Consider the following 20,714-nt stretch of genomic DNA (forward strand, 5'->3'; position numbering starts at 1 on the left):
TTTGTAAATTATGGTGGAAAATAAGTATTTGGTCAACCATTCAAAGCTCTCACAGATGGAAGGAGGTTTTGGCTCAAAATCTCACGATACATGGCCCCATTCATCCTTTCCTTAACACGGATCAATCGTCCTGTCCCCTTAGCAGAAAAACAGCCCCAAAGCATGAGGTTTCCACCCCCATGCTTCACAGTAGGTGTGGTGTTCTTGGGATGCAACTCAGTATTTTTCTTCCTCCAAACACGACGAGTTAAGTTTATACCAAAAAGTTCTATTTTGGTTTCATCTGACCACATGACATTCTCCCAATCCTCTGCTGTATCATCCATGTATCCATTTTGGTATAAACTCAACTTGTCGTGTTTGGAGGAAGAAGAATACTGAGTTGCATCCCAAGAACACCACACCTACTGTGAAGCATGGGGGTAGAAACATCATGCTTTGGGGCTGTCACCTGCATATTGTGATCACGACCTGTTCCTGAGCCCTGCGATGAGGTGGCGACTTGTCCAGAGTGTACGCCCCCTTCCGCCCGATTGTAGCTGAGATAAGCACCAGGGACCTCAAAGGGGAATAAGCGGTAGGAAATGGATGGATGGATATGATCCCGATTTCTAAAAATCAATTACCTAGTATGGAATAACATGGTTACTCTGCCGAGCTCTAGACAGCACCAACACTCAACAACGGCATATTATTTGCAGATTATTATTACTGGTTAGCAAAAAATATTTTTAACCCAAATAGGTGAAACTGCATAAAATCCCACAGCACAACAGACTGTATCTCACGGCACAGTGGTTGAAAAACACTGCATTAACAGACCCTTTAAAGGTTTTTTTGTCTTTTTTTTTTGGTAAGAATAGCAAAACGACATGCTGCTAAGAATATTAAGCGAGATCATCAATATTTAGGTCCAATAAATGGCAAAACGACTTGCTGTTTTAGCGATTGTAGGTTCTCGTTATAATTACGGTATGGGTAATAAACATATTTATCAGTCGGCAAGTCATCAAAACGTCAAACCTAGGTTGTGATTAGTCTCTGTTAACACAAAAACGAACGGTCTCTGAAGCATAAAGCTTGACAAGCAAAACTTGCAAGTGAATGATCTTGAATGTGCTGAGTGTCTTTGGCACCCCATCCCATATTAGGAATGCAACAGTGAGTCTATGCTGTTTTTAAAAAAAAAGGGGGAGTGCAGCTTGTCAGTATATATGTCAGCAATATTTGTAACCTGGATTTCTAAACTTTGCATTCACAAAATAAATTATCCGGCATGGAACTTTAAAAACTGATCTTAATGTTCCCAATAGAGTGGCACAGTACATATGAAAATCTCAGGTTAATATGCTGAAGTGTAACAAAACAAATTAGGCTGGAATATAATTTTGATACACTTAGTTGCAGTGCTGATTCAAATAGTCCAAACAAGGTAAAACATGAATACAAAGTACGTAAAAAAAAATATAGAACTCAGATGATGCAACCAGCTGCAACATTTCTACATACATCTGGATAAGTAAAACGCAACAAATAAAAAAATGAGCATTAAAAAATACATGTTGCATACAAAAACTAACAAAAACACTCTTTTTAGACCAGTTGATCTGCCGTTTCTTTTCTTTTACTCCTATGTCCCACTCTCCCTTGTGGAGGGGGTCTGGTCCGATGGCCATGGATGACGTACTGGCTGTCCAGTGTCGGGACCCAGGAAGGACCGCTTGCCTGTGTATCGGCTTAAGACATCCCTTCGCTGCTGATCCGCCTCCGCTTGGGATGGTTTCCTGCTGGCTCCGCTGTAGACGGGACTCTCGCTGCTGTGTTGGATCCGCTTTGGACTGGACTCTCGGGACTGTGTTGGATCCATTATGGATTGAACTTTCACAGTATCATGTTAGACCCGCTCGACATCCATTGCTTTCCTCCTCTCCAAGGTTCTCATAGTCATCATTGTCACCGACGTCCCACTGGGTGTGAGTTTTCCTTGCCCTTATGTGGGCCTACCGAGGATGTCGTGGTGGTTTGTGCAGCCCTTTGAGACACTAGTGATTTAGGGCTATATAAGTAAACATTGATTGATTGATTGATTTAGACACACAGTGGGCTTTGCAATGTTCCACACCATAGTCTGCACAGCGAGAGACAGGAAGAGACCCAATAAAGCGACCATGAGAGCCAACTCCGTCCTAGGTTGCCCATCAGTCCCCAGCATTCAGGGGGACCCAAGTGTCCCATACAAGCTCACCGAGCTAGTCTTCCGTGAAACTCGTCCATCCAGACGCTCAAGGCGTCTCTTCCTCAGGTCTCTCAACGCAGACTCCGGTGTGGCAGAAAACCATCCGCTGGTCTCCAGTGCAAATGGCTTTTTCGAAACAGATCCAGAAGTTCACAGAAAAGCACCAAAAAGCAGTGTCAAAGTCACTAATATGCCACCCCTTGTTGCGCAGTCACTATGTGGTCCGAGTCACATAGTGGGGCGGCATAGCTCGGTTGGTAGAGTGGCCGTGCCAGCAACTTGAGGGTTGCAGGTTCGATTCCCGCTTGTGCCATCCTAGTTACTGCCGTTGTGTCCTTGGGCAAGACACTTTACCCACCTGCTCCCAGTGCCACCCACACTGGTTTAAATGTAACTTAGATATTGGGTGTCACTATGTAAAGTGCTTTGAGTCACTTGAGAAAAGAGCTATATAGATATAATTCATTCACATCCATCCATCATCTTCCGCTTATCCGAGGTCGGGTCGCGGGGCAGCAGCCTAAGCAGGGAAGCCCAGACTTCCCTCTCCCCAGCCACTTCGTCCAACTCTTCCCGGGGGATCCCGAGGCGTTCCCAGGCCAGCCGGGAGACATAGTCTTCCCAACGTGTCCTGGTTCTTCCCCGTGGCCTCCTACCGGTTGGACGTGCCCTAAACACCTCCCTAGGGAGGCGTTCGGGTGGCATCCTGACCAGATGCCCGAACCACCTCATCTGGCTCCTCTCGATGTGGAGGAGCAGCGGCTTTACTTTGAGTTCCTCCCGGATGGCAGAGCTTCTCACCCTATCTCTAAGGGAGAGAAAAAACTCATTTGGGCCGCTTGTAGCCGTGATCTTATCCTTTCGGTCATGACCCAAAGCTCATGACCATAGGTGAGGATGGGAACGTAGATCGACCGGTAAATTGAGAGCTTTGCCTTCCGGCTCAGCTCCTTCTTCACCACAACGGATCGATACAACGTCCGCATTACTGAAGACGCCGCACCGATCCGCCTGTCGATCTCACGATCCACTCTTCCCCCACTCGTGAACAAGACTCCTAGGTACTTGAACTCCTCCACTTGGGGCAGGGTCTCCTCCCCAACCCGGAGATGGCACTCCACCCTTTTCCGGGCGAGAACCATGGACTCGGACTTGGAGGTGCTGATTCTCATTCACATTCACACAACAAAAAACATGAAAACAAGAGAGACATGATACTTTCACAGTATCATGTTAGACCCGCCCGACATCCATTGCTTTCCTCCTCTCCAAGGTTCTCATAGTCATCATTGTCACCGACGTCCCACTGGGTGTGAGTTTTCCTTGCCTTATGTGGCCTACCGAGGATGTCGTGGTGGTTTGTGCAGCCCTTTGAGACACTAGTGATTTAGGGCTATATAAGTAAACATTGATTGATTGATCAAGAACAGAAAAGGAAGAAACAAGAGCACAGAGCTCCTGCAACCAGCAGCCACGAGAGCGGCTCAAGCTCTCGGCAAGTTCCGTTTGTCAGCAGACTCACTCTACACACAAACTGTAAACAATTTGGTATTAAATTTGAAAAAAAAAAAAAAAAAATACTCGCCAAAACAGCTCAGGTTCCCATTTTATTCATGTTTGCAGTACATTTTGGTGTATTATATATTTCCTCTCATGTTCTCTTTAAAAATGATTCTCTCCAAAGTCTTCCATTTTGTTGTACATTTAAATAAACATTTAAAAAAAATGATGTCACTGATTCAATTTTTTTTTTTTTTTTTTTTACTCATTTTGTTCATTTAGTTATAAATCTTCACTTCAATAGAAGGTATTAGGCTTGCTGAAAAGAAATACAATGTAAACAAAAGATAACCCTAAAGCCACAACAAACTGAAAAGAGAAGTTTCGCTTCTTTTTGAGGTAAGTGTTGGGCCGCTTCCAGCGACGGGCTTCCTGTTACCTCTTCAGACTCTGCTGGGCCTGCTTCAGTAAAGTGTCGAAGTCTAGTGTCTTCGCCTTGCTTTTTGTAGATAGTGGCTCATAATCCCTGTTGGAATCTGAAAAAGGACAAATCTATTTATTACACTTTTGACGAGACACGAAAGCTTGCACGCGGCGTAGGGGCCGCCGTCTTGCCTACCCAGGTCAGAATAGCCTGTCTTGCAAAACTGTCTCCTCCCACCAAAACAGAGGTCAAACGGCAGCTCGTCCGGCTTGCGAAGTTTGCTTCCGTTCTCGATGGCGGTGAACGCATCCTTGGTGTTGTAGTAAGTCACAAACCCGTAGTTATCCCTATTAGGCAGCAGATTTTCTAAGCATTAGCCTCTATTGAAGTCCATTTCCATTTATTGCAGTTTAAAGGCCTACTGAAATGAGATGTTCTTATTTAAACGGGGATAGCAGGTCCATTCTATGTGTCATACTTGATCATTTCGCCATATTTTTGGTAAAATTATTTAGTAGAGAACATCGACGATAAAGTTCGCAACTTTTGGTCGCTAATAGAAAAGCCCTGCCTGTACCGGAAGTCGCAGACGATGACATCACCCGTTGATGGCTCCTCACATCCTCACATTGTTTTTAATGGGAGCCTCCAACAAAAAGAGCTATTCGGACCGAGAAAACGACAATTTCACCATAAATTTGAACAATGATGAAAGATTCGTGTTTGAGGATATTGATAGTGACGGACTAGAAAAAAAATAAAATATCCCGTCCATCCATTTACCACCGCTTATTCCCTTTTGGGTTCGCGGGTGTTGCTGGCGCCTATCTAAGCTACGATCGGGCGGAAGGCGGGGTACACCCTGGACAAGTCGCCACCTCATCGCATGGCCAACACAGATAGACAGACAACATTCACACTCACATTCACACACTAGGGACCATTTAGTGTTGCCAATCAACAAAATAATCAAGTAAAAAAAACGAAAAAAACGTGATTGCATTGGGACGGATTCAGATGTTTGAAGGCGGAGTACACCCTGGACAAGTCGCCACCTCATCGCAGGGCATAGACAGACAACATTCACACTCACATTCACACACTAGGGCCCATTTAGTGTTGCCAATCAACAAAATATTCAAGTAAAAAAAAACGAAAACAACGCGATTGCATTGGGACGGATTCAGATGTTTGAAGGCGGGGTACACCCTGGACAAGTCGCCACCTCATCGCAGGGCATAGACAGACAACATTCACACACTAGGGCCCATTTAGTGTTGCCAATCAACAAAATAATCAAGTAAAAAAAAACGAAAAAAACGCGATTGCATTGGGACGGATTCAGATGTTTGAAGGCGGGGTACACCCTGGACAAGACGCCACCTCATCGCAGGGCATAGACAGACAACATTCACACTCACATTCACACACTAGGGCCAATTTAGTGTTGCCAATCAACAAAATAATCAAGTAAAAAACACGAAAAAAACGCGATTGCATTGGGACGGATTCAGATGTTTGAAGGCGGGGTACACCCTGGACAAGTCGCCACCTCATCGCAGGGCATAGACAGACAACATGCACACTCACATTCACACACTAGGGCCCATTTAGTGTTGCCAATCAACAAAATAATCAAGTAAAAAAAAACGAAAACAACACGATTGCATTGGGACGGATTCAGATGTTTGAAGGCGGGGTACACCCTGGACAAGTCGCCACCTCATCGCAGGGCCGACACAGATAGACAGACAACATTCACACTCACATTCACACACTAGGGACCATTTAGTGTTGCCAATCAACAAAATAATCAAGTAAAAAAACCCGAAAACAACGCGATTGCATTGGGACGGATTCAGATGTTTGAAGGCGGGGTACACCCTGGACAAGTCGCCACCTCATCGCAGGGCATAGACAGACAACATTCACACTCACATTCACACACTAGGGCCCATTTAGTGTTGCCAATCTACAAAATAATCAAGTAAAAAAAACGCGATTGCATTGGGACGGATTCAGATGTTTGAAGGCGGGGTACACCCTGGACAAGTCGCCACCTCATCGCAGGGCATAGACAGACAACATTCACACTCACATTCACACACTAGGGCCCATTTAGTGTTGCCAATCAACAAAATAATCAAGTAAAAAAAACAACGAAAACAACGCGATTGCATTGGGACGGATTCAGATGTTTGAAGGCGGGGTACACCCTGGACAAGTCGCCACCTCATCGCAGGGCATAGACAGACAACATTCACACTCACATTCACACACTAGGGACCATTTAGTGTTGCCAATCAACAAAATAATCAAGTAAAAAAACCGAAAACAACGCGATTGCATTGGGACGGATTCAGATGTTTGAAGGCGGGGTACACCCTGGACAAGACGCCACCTCATCGCAGGGCATAGATAGACAACATTCACACTCACATTCACACACTAGGGCCCATTTAATGTTGCCAATCAACAAAATAATCAAGTAAAAAACACGAAAAAAACGCGATTGCATTGGGACGGATTCAGATGTTTGAAGGCGGGGTACACCCTGGACAAGTCGCCACCTCATCGCAGGGCCGACACAGATAGACAGACAACATTCACACTCACATTCACACACTAAGGACCATTTAGTGTTGCCAATCAACAAAATAATCAAGTAAAAAAAAAACGAAAACAACGCGATTGCATTGGGACGGATTCAGATGTTTGAAGGCGGGGTACACCCTGGACAAGTCGCCGCCTCATCGCAGGGCTTAGACAGACAACATTCACACTCACATTCACACACTAGGGACTATTTAGTGTTGCCAATCAACAAAATAATCAAGTAAAAAAAACGAAAACAACGCGATTGCATTGGGACGGATTCAGATGTTTGAAGGCGGGGTACACCCTGGACAAGTCGCCACCTCATCGCATGGCCAACACAGATAGACAACATTCACACTCACATTCACACACTAGGGCCCATTTAGTGTTGCCAATCTACAAAATAATCAAATAAAAAAAACGCGATTGCATTGGGACGGATTCAGATGTTTGAAGGCGGGGTACACCCTGGACAAGACGCCACCTCATCGCAGGGCATAGACAGACAACATTCACACTCACATTCACACACTAGGGCCCATTTAGTGTTGCCAATCAACAAAATAATCAAGTAAAAAAAAACGAAAAAAAACGCGATTGCATTGGGACGGATTCAGATGTTTGAAGGCGGGGTACACCCTGGACAAGTCGCCACCTCATCGCATGGCCGACACAGATAGACAGACAACATTCACACTCACATTCACACACTAGGGCCCATTTAGTGTTGCCAATCAACAAAATAATCAAGTAAAAAAACCCGAAAAAAACGCGATTGCATTGGGACGGATTCAGATGTTTGAAGGCGGGGTACACCCTGGACAAGTCGCCGCCTCATCGCAGGGCATAGACAGACAACATTCACACTCACATTCACACACTAGGGCCCATTTAGTGTTGCCAATCAACAAAATAATCAAGTAAAAAAACCGAAAACAACGCGATTGCATTGGGACGGATTCAGATGTTTGAAGGCGGGGTACACCCTGGACAAGTCGCCACCTCATCGCAGGGCATAGACAGACAACATTCACACTCACATTCACACACTAGGGCCCATTTAGTGTTGCCAATCAACAAAATAATCAAGTAAAAAAAAACGAAAACAACGCGATTGCATTGGGACGGATTCAGATGTTTGAAGGCGGGGTACACCCTGGACAAGTCGCCGCCTCATCGCAGGGCATAGACAGATAACATTCACACTCACATTCACACACTAGGGCCAATTTAGTGTTGCCAATCAACAAAATAATCAAGTAAAAAAAAACGAAAACAACGCGATTGCATTGGGACGGATTCAGATGTTTGAAGGCGGGGTACACCCTGGACAAGTCGCCACCTCATCGCATGGCCAACACAGATAGACAGACAACATTCACACTCACATTCACACACTAGGGCCCATTTAGTGTTGCCAATCTACAAAATAATCAAGTAAAAAAAACGCGATTGCATTGGGACGGATTCAGATGTTTGAAGGTGGAGTACACCCTGGACAAGTCGCCACCTCATCGCAGGGCATAGACAGACAACATTCACACTCACATTCACACACTAGGGACCATTTAGTGTTGCCAATCAACAAAATAATCAAGTAAAAAAAAACGAAAAAAACGCGATTGCATTGGGACGGATTCAGATGTTTTTAGACACATTTACTAGGATAATTCTGGGAAATCCCTTATCTTTCTATTGTGTTGCTAGTGTTTTAGTGAGTTTAATAGTACCTGATAGTCGGAAGGGGTGTGTACACGGGTGTCTTGAGGCCAGTGTCTGATGGAAGTCGACGGCACAAGCTCAGCTGATCTCCGGTAAGTGGCGACTTTTTACCACAATTTTCTCACCGAAAACTGCTGGTTGACATTTGGTCGCTTGACCGCTCTGATCCATAGGAAAGCTTCACCTCCGGGAATTTTAAACAAGTAATCACCGTGTGTTTGTGTGGCTAGAGGCTAAAAGCTTCCCACCTCCATCTTTCTACTTTGACTTCTCCATTATTAATTGAACAAATTGCAAAAAATTCAGCAACACAGATGTCCAAAATACTGTGTAATAATGCCGTTAAAGCAGACGACTTTTAGCTGTGTGTGTGTGCAGCGCTAATATTTCCTTACAGTCCTTGACGTCACGCGTACACGTCATCATTCTGCGACGTTTTCAACAAGAAACTCCCGGGAAATTTTAAATTGCAATTAAGTAAACTAAAGCGGCCGCAATGTTAATATTTCATCATTGATATATAAACTATCAGACTGCGTGGTCGCTAGTAGTGGCTTTCAGTAGGCCTTTAAAGGGTGTTCAAGACTGTAGCCTGCTTTTAAAAGAGCGACCTGGGATGCGTCCAAGAGGCCCCAGTTATGAGCAGGCCTGTGTATGCTTTAGCACTGTAACTTGACCCTAGACGTCACTGATGAGACCAAAAGGGTTCAGTAACAGTGCAACATGCCACAGAGTAAGACAAAACAAGCAAAGCATAGAAGAGAAGTGGAGTATTCACCCGTGGTCCCTAAAGTGCAGAGTACAATCCTCCACCTTGCCAAAATAAGAGAAACGCTCTCTGAGCTCCCTTTGGGTCATTGTGCCCCGAATTCGACCAATGTAAACAACACGTCGCTCTTCCTTTATGGAGAGAATCAAAACAAATCAATCTCAAATCCCACACAAAACTCCAACGTGATTGACAAGCGACTTACAATGGCTTTTTCCTTGCGTCTCTTTGTATCCTCTGTATTTTCACGATGTCCATAAGTGGTTCGATACGAGGGGCTGAAAGAGAAAAAACACATTTATTAAAATAAATTAAAAAAAAACACACAGGAAGCTCTCCTAATGTAAAACAATACTGTACCTGTACAATCTTCCGTTTCGACCCCACGTCGCACATCTCTGAGGAGAATGTGACCGCGATCTGGAGCGACTCCAGGAGCCGGAGTGAGAGGAGGAATACGAGTACCTTCTCCTCCTGGGTGGTGAGCAGGACACAGAGGACCGAGAAGACGAACGTGAGGTGGAGCTGGATCTGCCTCGAGAGCGGCGGTGACGATACCTAGAGAAGGAAGCAGGAGGTATGATGAGCCTCAAGCCAAAATCACATGTGGATATTCTGCTTTGACAGGGGATGTGACCTTTTCTTGGGCGGTGAGTGGGATCTAGACCGAGATCGAGACGAACGGGAGTCGGATTCCAAGCTGCTGGACACCGACGGAGAACGTCGGACTCTTCGTTTTCTCCCCCTCTCTTTGGTGCTTGAGGTGGGGCTGGGGGTGCGAGAGGCAGCGTGACAGCCGTACGACCTCTCAAAATGCCCCTTCCTGGTGGCGCTTTCTTTGAAGGTGGATTCGTTCTCCTGCCAGGCTGGAGAGGCTTCCGGGGTCTCCAGAACAGAGGAGCCCTCCACCCCGTTCCCCAGAGCTTCTGGTGCTTGGGTGCTGGACTGGGAGGCGGCTTCCAGGGTGACCGTAGTGGCGGCAGCAGGGGGCTTGATGGGTTTGATTGTGATGAAAGTCTGCTGTTTGACATTCCAACGCTTGCCCGGCTCGCCGTTGCCTTTGCTGGGAAGGCAGTAGTCGTGGTCCATGCACACCACATCGGGTGAGACGGGGGCAGCAGCCGCGGTAGGCTTGCTGTGAAATCTGGACGACGGCAAAGGGCGGGCATCTATCTGAATAGTCTTGGAGAGTGGAACTTTGGTCTTCCCCAATAGAGCCACAGGAGCCAGAGGTTTCCACATCTGGTGTGGAGGAGTGGCTGGAGGAGTGAGGGCTAAAGACAAAAGAAGTGCGCCAATATTATACTTGAACTCTGGGGGATGTTGACTGCTCGTTATGACAGAGCAGCAAATACCAGAAAACTGTTTTTAAGTTAATTACCTGCAGGGCTTGAGAGATCATTGGCTCGGACACGCTCCAAGACACTTCTTTCACGTGCAAATTCAGCACTAAAAAAGTAAACGTAAGGGTTAGTACGGCCCGCGTGTACACAGAGGCAATGCTGGTAGATCATGTCTAAACAAACGCCGGGGAGGCCATTCCAAGGCCTACATTAGCGGCAGGTCTTGGCAATGGGTAGAGTCACACCGACATAATGTACACATACACAGGTCTGACTCATCACTCCCACAGAGCAGCGTGAGGGGCTGTAGGGTAACTCACCTCGAGTTTCCTACAGCTGCTGCTCTACCACAGACCTCCGGTACACTTTGCTGCTCTTTAGCTGAAGGGAATAGAATAGATATGTGGGATGTTAGGGTAGTTCAAGTGTAGCATTTGTCTGCATTGACCGAGCATGGTTCACCAACACTTCCAGTGACTACTTTTCCATGCACTAAATTAGTCCGGTTTGTCAAATAATTCGGCTCAGAATAAACAATCTTCACCAAGACGTCACTTAAATGACATTCACGACAGCCGAGGGTCTTGTGAGATGACGCTGGCTGCTGCAAGATCATTATTATGAAAATATGACCGAGAGGAAGGCGAGAAACACTTTTTATTTCAACAGACTCTCGCGCCGTACCTTCCGTCAAAACTCTAAAGGCCGACTGCACATTTCCTATCTTCACAATAAAAGCCCTGCTTCATGCTGCCTGCGCTAACTAAATACAGAGTCTCGGAAAACTGGCGTGCACAAGCGATCCCTCAGAAAGCTGGCGTGCACATCACTTGTGCACGCCAGCTTTCCGAGACTCTTATTTTGTTAGCGCAGGCAGCATGAAGCAGGGCTTTTATTGTGAAGATAGGAAATGTGCAGTCGGCCTTTAGAGTTTTGACGGAAGGGACGGCGCAAAAGTCTGTTGAAATAAAAAGTGTTTCTCGCCTTCCTCTCTGTCATTTTTTCATAATAATGAACTGGCAGCAGCCAGCGTCATCTCACAAGACCCTCGGGTGCCGTGAATGTCAATCAAGCAAGCTACGGAATTTGCCGCCAATGTTTTTCTTGTAAAGTGTATGGAAGCTGGATGAATTAGATGCCAAAAACCAACCACTTTCATGTGGTATTGTACAGAAAGGACAAGTTTTTTTCTCCTCCATTTGAAAATGTGGGCGTTATCATCATTACTGTCTGATTCCAATCAATGCAAGTCATCAGAATCAGGTAATACACCAACTTATATTCTTGTCTTTGTGAAAGAAAGACATCTATATGTGTTACACATGCTTGTATTATCATTAAACACATTTAACTTGTTTACAAAAATGCTCAGAATAAACAATCGACAACACATGGAAACACCTTAATCTGATCACCTTTGATCTTTGAAAAGTCAAGACTAATACACCTGTATTTATGCGATTGAAAACCAGATCGCTCCGGCGGGGACCCATCATATCGCACATGCGCTCGTCTCAACGAGTGGGACATAACCCGTGGCGCAGTGGAAGAGTGGCCGTGCGCAACCCGAGGGTCCCTGGTTCAAATCCCACCTAGTACCAACCTCGTCACGTCCGTTGTGTCCTGAGCAAGACACTTAAATGGGTTGTACTTGTATAGCGCTTTTCTACCTTCAAGGTACTCAAAGCGCTTTGACACTACTTCCACATTTACCCATTCACACACACATTCACACACTGATGGAGGGAGCTGCCATGCAAGGCCCTAACCAGCACCCATCAGGAGCAAGGGTGAAGTGTCTTGCTCAAGGACACAACAGACGTGACGAGGATGGTACTAGGTGGGATTTGAACCAGGGACCCTCGGGTTGCACACGGCCACTCTCCCACTGCGCCACGCCGTCCCCTTCACCCTTGCTCCTGATGGGTGCTGGTTGGCGCCTTGCATGGCAGCTCCCTCCATCAGTGTGTGAATGTGTGTGTGAATGGGTAAATGTGGAAGTAGTGTCAAAGCGCTTTGAGTACCTTGAAGGTAGAAAAGCGCTATACAAGTACAACCCATTTATACCATTCAATAAAAACATAGGCAACAACTGGAGTGAAGAAGACACTGTTTAATTAATTCACTAATTAAAAGAATGGAACATTTTGAAGTGAATCGATTGCAGAAAAAAAAAACCAGATTTAGGAAATAAGACAATGCCAGCTTTATATGGACTCCAGAACAAATACAAGTGAGATCATAGAAGAGAATGAAGCAGGTATAATGAGAGAATACCGTATTTTCCGCACTATAAGGCGCACCTAAGAAGTTCTCAAAAGCTGAAAGTGCGCCTTATAATCCCGGGCGCCTAATATATGGACCAATATTGAGCCACAACAGGTCTCACAACTACTGTAAGCAGCCGCCGATTTCATTTTCCCCCCTAGAAGAAGAAGCCCGCGGTGCATGCTGGGATATATGACTGCGCCAGGCCGTGCCGTTTCATTTCCATTTGTGCGTTTGAATGTAAAGACCCCAAAATGGCTCCTATTGAGAGACATGATTTCAGGAAAGCAGGAATTGTCACTGAACTGCTAGACAACAGCAGTGACACTGACTCCCTTAAAGGGGAACATTATCACAATTTCAAAAGGGTTAAAAACAATAAAAATCAGTTCCCAGTGGCTTGTTGAAATTTTTTGAAGTTTTTTTTCTAAATTTTACCGGTCTCGGAATATCCCTAAATAAAGCTTTAAAGTGCCTTATTTTTGCTATCTTCGAAACCACTATCCATTTCCCTGTGACGTCATACAGTGCTGCCAATGTAAACAAACAATGGGAATACCACAGCAAGATATAGCGACATTAGCTCGGATTCAAACTCGGATTTCAGCGACTTAAGCGATTCAACAGATTACGCATGTATTGAAACAGATGGTTGGAGTATGAAAGTATTGAAGAAGAAACTGAAGCTATTGAGCAAATAGCTATTGACGCTATTCATAGCCATAGCATGGCCGAATAGCTACGTTAGCATCGCCGGTAAAATGTGCGGACCAAACGATCAGGACTTTCGCATCTTTTGACACTGGAGCAACTTAAATCCGTCGATTGGTAAGTGTTTTTTTTGCATTAAATGTGGGTGGAAGGAAATGTAATATAGTTGCAAATGCATCTACAGGTTATCCATACATCTCTGTGCCATGTCTGCTTTAGCACCGCCAGTAAATAGCATGTTAGCGTCAATTAGCGTAGCATGTTAGCATCGATTAGCTGGCAGTCACACCGCGACCAAATATGTCTGATTAGCACAGAAGTAAACATCAACAAAACTCACCTTTGTGATTTCGTTGACTTTATCATTGCAAATGCATCTGCACGTTATCCATACATCTCTGTGCCATGTCTGTCTTAGCATAGCCAGTAAAATGTGGAGACACTCTGGCACATTCAATGGGGGTCTGGCGGCAGACACTTTGGCATCTTGGGGCCAGTGGTGCAACTTGAATCCCTCGCTGTTAGTGTTGTTACACCCTCCGACAACACACCGTCGAGGCATGATGTCTCCAAGGTTCCAAAAAATAGTCGAAATACGGAAAATAACAGAGCTGAGACCCAATGTTTACAATGTGTTGAAAATGGCGGCGTCACATTCTGACATCATCGCCTCCAGCGCGATAAACAGAAAGGCGTTTAATTCGCCAAAATTCACCCATTTAGAGTTCAGAAATCGGTTAAAAAAATATATGGTCTTTTTCCTGCAACATCAAGGTATATATTGACGCTTACATAGGTCTGCTGATAATGTTCCCCTTTAATGACGTCTCGAAATAGTGCAAAGCATTAACAATATATCAATAACTCAACGTTGCTCAAACGTTAATGTCACACAACACAACACACAAAATAAACATGTAAAGCTCACTTTATTAAGTTATTCCTCATCCACGAATCCCTCGAATTTTTCTTCTTCAGTGTCCGAATTAAACATGCCACAAGAGGTCTTGCAAGCACAGTAATCAGCAGTCGACCTTATTTTCCCCCGTAGAAAAAGCGCGCTGTTCATGCTGGGATATATGACTGCGGGAGGCGTGCAGAGTTTTAACTCATGGCGATCAGTCACACAGTAGAACACGGAAATAAAGCAGCGGGGGGTTGCCCACATTTGAGGTCCTCTCCAAGGTTTCTCATAGTCAGCATTGTCACTGGCGTCCCACTGGATGTGAATTCTCTCTGCCCACTGGGTGTGAGTTTTCCTTGCCCTTTTGTGGGTTCTTCCGAGGATGTCGTAGTCGTAATGGTTTGTACAGTCCTTTGAGACATTTGTGATTTAGGGCTATATAAACGATTGATTGATTGAATTAAGTACCTCCCAGTAGGGCTGGGCGATATATCGATACACTCAATATATTGCAGGTTTGTCTCAGTGCGATATAGGAAATGACTATATCGTGATATGCGAGTATACGTTCTCACGCAGTTGCTTTTAGCTGCGGGTATTACACTTCAGGCTCTTCTCATGCTTTCTTGTCTCTCCTTCTCACAGAGAGATAAAACAAGCACACCTTCTTACATACGCATTTGTGGAGAAGAGAGGTAGCAGCATGGGTAACATTAGCTGTGATGCTAACGGTAATACGAGAGAAAGAAGGTGCCAATCTGGTAACAAATGAAGGAAAAATGAATTCCCAAGAAAAACAGCAAGGGGTCCACCGTCTGGCGGTGGTTCGGCTTCAAGTGGGAATATGTCGAACAGACAACCGTAATTTGTCAAGTGTGGGGCAAAAGCGTTGCTATAAAAAAGTAGCATTCCTGCTAATATGAAGCATCATTTGAAAAGTCACCTGCTAGAGAATGAAGAGTGCTTACTCCGTACATCAACATCTCCATTCGGTGCCACACGCCCACACCATCAAAATGCCGAGGTAAACATTTCCAGATCAACAGCGTATGAAAATAGTGATTTTTTAGTTGTGATTTCCTTCTCTGCATGAAAGTTTAAAATGAGCAAAGAGTAATGCAGTATGAAGAAGAATGTTTTAATGTAGACACATAGAATCATCAAACTGCTGTGATTATATGTATCAAGTAGGGGTGTGGGGATAAATCGATTTGAATACGAATCGAATCGTTTATTTTGTGCGATTCAGAACCGATTCTAATTTAAAAAAAAATTTGTTTTTAATCAATCCAACAAACCACTTAACAGCAATACCATAACAATGCAATCCAATTACAAAACCAAACCTGACCCAGCAACACTCAGAACTGCAATAAACAGAGCAACAAACAGAACAAACCAAAAGTAGTGAAACAAAAATGAATATTTTCAACAACAGTATCAGTATATTAGTTAGAATTTCAGCATAGCAGTGATTAAAAATCCCTCATTGACATTATCATTAGACATTTATAAAAATAAAAGTCAGTGGCTTACACTTGCATCGCATCTCATAAGCTTGACAACACACTGTGTCCAATATTTTCACAAAGATAAAATAAGTCATATTTTTGGTTCGTTTAATAGTTAAAACAAATGTACATTATTGCAATCACTTGATAAACGATTGTCCTTTACAATTATAAAAGCTTTTTACAAAAATCTACTACTCTGCTAGCATGTCAGCAGACTGGGGTAGATCCTGCTGAAATCCTATGTATCGAATGAATACAGAATCGTTTTGAATCGGAAAAATATAGTTTTTGAATCGAGAATCGAATAAAAAAAAATCGATATATTATCGAATCGTCACCCCAAGAATCGATATTGAATCGAATCGTGGGACACCCAAAGATTCACAGCCCTAGTATCAAGTGTTCATTCAAAGCTAAGGCAAAATATCAAGATACATATCGTGCACCGCGATATGGCCTACAAAATATCGCGATATTAAAAAAAAGGCCATATCGCCCAGCCCTACCTCCCAGTGTACGGGAGGCACACAGCGTCCGACCAATAGTAGCATTAGACAGCATGCATGGACAATAAGACTTTAGGTGTGAAAACACAAAATAACCTAACTATTTGAGAACTTAGACTAATTTAATGCATGGAAACATAGTGAGGACTCCCTTTGCCCGACACGTTGAGCCTTTTACGCCCATTAACAAAGACAGCACAGCAAGAGTTAAACCAGGGGTGCCCATTACGTCGATCGCGAGCTACCAGTCGACCGCGGGGGGTGTGTCAGTCGATCTCCAGCCAGGCTTTTAAAAAAAATAGACCTAAAAATTAGTGATCATCAATCTTCACCAAGACGTCACTTAAATGACATTCACGGTACCGGAGGGTCTTGTGAGATGACGCTGGCTGCTGCAAGATCATTATTATGAAAATATGACCGAGAGGAAGGCGAGAAACACTTTTTATTTCAAAAGACTCTCGCGCCGTCCCTTCCGTCAAAACTCTAAAGGCCGACTGCACATTTCCTATCTTCACAATAAAAGCCCTGCTTCATGCTGCCTGCGCTAACTAAATACAGAGTCTCGGAAAACTGGCGTGCACAAGCGATCCCTCAGAAAGCTGGCGTGCACATCACTTGTGCACGCCAGCTTTCCGAGACTCTTATTTTGTTAGCGCAGGCAGCATGAAGCAGGGCTTTTATTGTGAAGATAGGAAATGTGCAGTTGGCCTTTAGAGTTTTGACGGAAGGGACGGCGCGAGAGTCTGTTGAAATAAAAAGTGTTTCTCGCCTTCCTCTCTGTCATTTTTTCATAATAATGAACTGGCAGCAGCCAGCGTCATCTCACAAGACCCTCGGGTGCCGTGAATGTCAATCAAGCAAGCTACGGAATTTGCCGCCAATGTTTTTCTTGTAAAGTGTATGGAAGCTGGATGAATTAGATGCCAAAAACCAACCACTTTCATGTGGTATTGTACAGAAAGGACAACTTTTTTTCTCCTCCATTTGAAAATGTGGGCGTTATCATCATTACTGTCTGATTCCAATCAATGCAAGTCATCAGAATCAGGTAATACACCAACTTATATTCTTGTCTTCGTGAAAGAAAGACATCTATATGTTACACATGCTTGTATTATCATTAAACACATTTAACTTGTTTACAAAAATGTCTCTTTCATAAATAAATAAATATAAATGATATATATAAATGAGGTAGATCCCCTCGAGTTGGTCAATTGAAAAGTAGCTCGCCTGCAGAAAAAGTGTGGGCACCCCTGAGTTAAATGAATTCGCAGACAAAGCAGAATTCCACAGCACAAAGCAGCTCCTCTGCTGCCCTACAGAACACATCTCAGATAAGAAAACTTCACTTAAAAAAACAAAAACCTGTGGAAATATTGCATCTAACTTTGTTAGTGGACCTTCACAGCGTCATAAAATGCTTCCAGCCAAGGCAGTCAAGAGTTACAGTATCACATGCTTCTCCCCTCTCGTTGTTAATCGCCACAGAAAACTGACACTGCTTTCATCTCGATCAGACCTGGGCAAATTGAGGACCGGGGGCCACATCTGGCCCGCCGCGCATTCCCATATTATTTTTTTAGATTTTTAAAATAGAAAGTGTAGCTGCCCATATGATGTGGTGTCATGTTTTCCAATACTATACAAAGTATTTCCATCCATCCATCCATCTTCTTCCGCTTATCCGAGGTCGGGTCGCGGGGGCAACAGCCTAAGCAGGGAAACCCAGACTTCCCTCTCCCCAGCCACTTCGTCTAGCTCTTCCCAGGGGATCCCGAGGCGTTCCCAGGCCAGCCGGGAGACATAGTCTTCCCAACGTGTCCTGGGTCTTCCCCGTGGCCTCCTATTGGCTGGACGTGTCCTAAACACCTCCCTTGGGAGGCGTTCGGGTGGCATCCTGACCAGATGCCCGAACCACCTCATCTGGCTCCTCTCGATGTGGAGGAGCAGCGGCTTTACTTTGAGTTCCTCCCGGATGGCAGAGCTTCTCACCCTATCTCTAAGGGAGAGACCCAAACTAATTTCAACCGCTTGTACCCGTGATCTTATCCTTTCGGTCATGACCCAAAGCTCATGACCATAGGTGAGGATGGGAACGTAGATCGACCGGTAAATTGAGAGCTTTGCCTTCCGACCCAGCTCCTTCTTCACCATAACGGATCGATACAACGTCTGCATTACTGAAGACGCCGCACCGATCCGCCTGTCGATCTCACGATCCACTTTCCCCCACTCGTGAACAAGACTCCTAGGTACTTGAACTCCTCCACTTGGGGCAGGGTCTCCTCCCCAACCCGGAGATGGCACTCCACCCTTTTCCGGGCGAGAACCATGGACTCGGACTTGGAGGGGCTGATTCTCATTCCGGTCGCTTCACACTCGGCTGCAAACCGATCCAGTGAGAGCTGAAGATCCCGGTCAGATGAAGCCATCAGGACCACATCATCTGCAAAAAGCATAGATCTAATCCTGCGGTCACCAAACCGGAACCCCTCAACGCCTTGACTACGCTTAGAAATTCTGTCCATAAAAGTTATGAACAGAATCGGTGACAAAGGACAGCCTCACTGGAAATGTGTTCGACTTACTGCCGGCAATGCAGACCAAGCTCTGGCACTGATCGAAATACAAAGTATTTCAATGGTTGAAATATGTGCTTATGGATGATATACCAGTTACTATGGTAATCTAATTAGTTACTATGGTATTCTAATGAGTTACTATGATAATCTACGTCACGTCCACAGACGCGGAAGGAGATTTTCACAACAAAAAGCTTAGTGATGTATCAGATATATCAGATAGTAGGTGGGTTTATTTTGTACCCTTCATGTTCATATTTCACTGTTTGTTGCATTTTTGTTGTGTTTCACTTGATTCTAAAATGTGTCAATCGAAAGGGGGTGTGACATTCATATTTTGTCAATACTCAGTGTTTTATCCTTCATAGAAAAATTTAAAATTTCATTACGTTTTAAGGCGGTTTGTCATGTTTTTAACACTCAATCAGACATTGTTGTGAGGTTTTGTATTAGTGTTCCTAAAAATAGATATACCGGGCCCCAGACACATTTTTTTCCCTAAACGTGGCCCCCAAGTCAAAATAATTGCCCAGGCCTGATCTATATTAAGCAACTTAAAGGGGAACATTATCACAATTTCAAAAGGGTTAAAAACAATAAAAATCAGTTCCCAGTAGCTTGTTTTATTTTTCAGAGTTTTTTTCAAAATGTTACACCTCCCGGAATATCCCTAAAAAAGCTTTAAAGTTCTTGATTTTCGCTATTTGCGATGAGACTGTCCATTTCCCTGTGACGTCATACAGGGCTGCCAATACAAACAACATGGCGGTTACCACAGCAAGATATAGCGACATTAGCTCGGATTCAGACTCGGATTTCAGCGGTTTAAGGGATTCAACAGATTACGCATGTATTGAAACAGGTGGTCGGGGTATGGAGGCAGATAGCGAAAACAAAATTGAAGAAGAAATTGAAGCTATTGACGCTATTCGGCTATAGCGTGGGTGTACCTAATGAAGTGGCCCATAGCATGGCTGCCTTATTAGCATCGCCGGTAAAATGTGCGGACCAAACGATCAGGACTTTCGCATCTTGTGACACTGGAGCAAAATAAATCCGTCGATTGGTAAGTGTTTGTTTCGCATTAAATGTGGGTATCTAAAATAAATAAATGATAAATGGGTTGTACTTGTATAGCGCTTTTCTACCTTCAAGGTACTCAAAGCGCTTTGACACTACTTCCACATTTACCCATTCACACACACATTCACACACTGATGGAGGGAGCTGCCATGCAAGGCGCCAACCAGCACCCATCAGGAGCAAGGGTAAAGTGTCTTGCTCAGGACACAACAGACGTGACAAGGTTGGTACTAGGTGGGAATTGAACCAGGGACCCTCGGGTTGCGCACAGCCACTCTTCCACTGCGCCACGCCTATTATGCCCAATTTTGCTGTGATGCCCCGCTGCATGCATTAAACAATGTAATAAGGTTTTCCAAAATATATCAACTCAAGTTATGGAAAAAAAATGCCAACATAGCACTGCCATATTTATCATTATGGTCACAAAGGGCATTATTTTTTTTGAACATGCCTCAAAACAGCAGTTTGGAATTTGGGACATGCTCTCCTTCAGAAAGCATGAGGAGGTTTGGGGGGCGGGGTTTTGGGGTATGAGTAGGAGGGGG

At 44.5% G+C, this 20,714-nt stretch overlaps 1 protein-coding gene and 1 non-coding gene across 3 annotated transcripts in view; both read right to left on the reverse strand.

Annotated features, from left to right (window-relative positions):
• Positions 1–3,830: 3,830 nt before the first annotated feature.
• Positions 3,831–20,714, reverse strand: part of pprc1 (PPARG related coactivator 1) — a 37,405-nt gene continuing 20,521 nt past the window's right edge. The window contains exons 7-14 of one of the 2 annotated variants that reach the window (XM_061910161.1): positions 10,913–10,973; positions 10,631–10,698; positions 9,887–10,523; positions 9,610–9,807; positions 9,455–9,527; positions 9,259–9,380; positions 4,356–4,507; positions 3,831–4,272 (exon numbers count right to left, since the gene is read on the reverse strand). In XM_061910161.1, the coding sequence (XP_061766145.1) occupies positions 4,172–4,272; positions 4,356–4,507; positions 9,259–9,380; positions 9,455–9,527; positions 9,610–9,807; positions 9,887–10,523; positions 10,631–10,698; positions 10,913–10,973 (1,412 nt within the window). In that variant the 3' untranslated portion in view covers positions 3,831–4,171. Of the gene's footprint in view, positions 4,273–4,355; positions 4,508–9,258; positions 9,381–9,454; positions 9,528–9,609; positions 9,808–9,886; positions 10,524–10,630; positions 10,699–10,912; positions 10,974–20,714 lie in introns of those variants that run through there. The other variant, XM_061910162.1, reaches the window with a different exon arrangement.
• Positions 9,064–9,202, reverse strand: LOC133559777 (small nucleolar RNA SNORA50). Its single transcript, XR_009808276.1, has one exon. It is a non-coding gene; the product is annotated as a small nucleolar RNA SNORA50 (small nucleolar RNA).

The sequence above is a fragment of the Nerophis ophidion genome, linkage group LG09 (assembly GCF_033978795.1).
Source record: "Nerophis ophidion isolate RoL-2023_Sa linkage group LG09, RoL_Noph_v1.0, whole genome shotgun sequence".
NCBI lineage: Eukaryota > Metazoa > Chordata > Actinopteri > Syngnathiformes > Syngnathidae > Nerophis > Nerophis ophidion.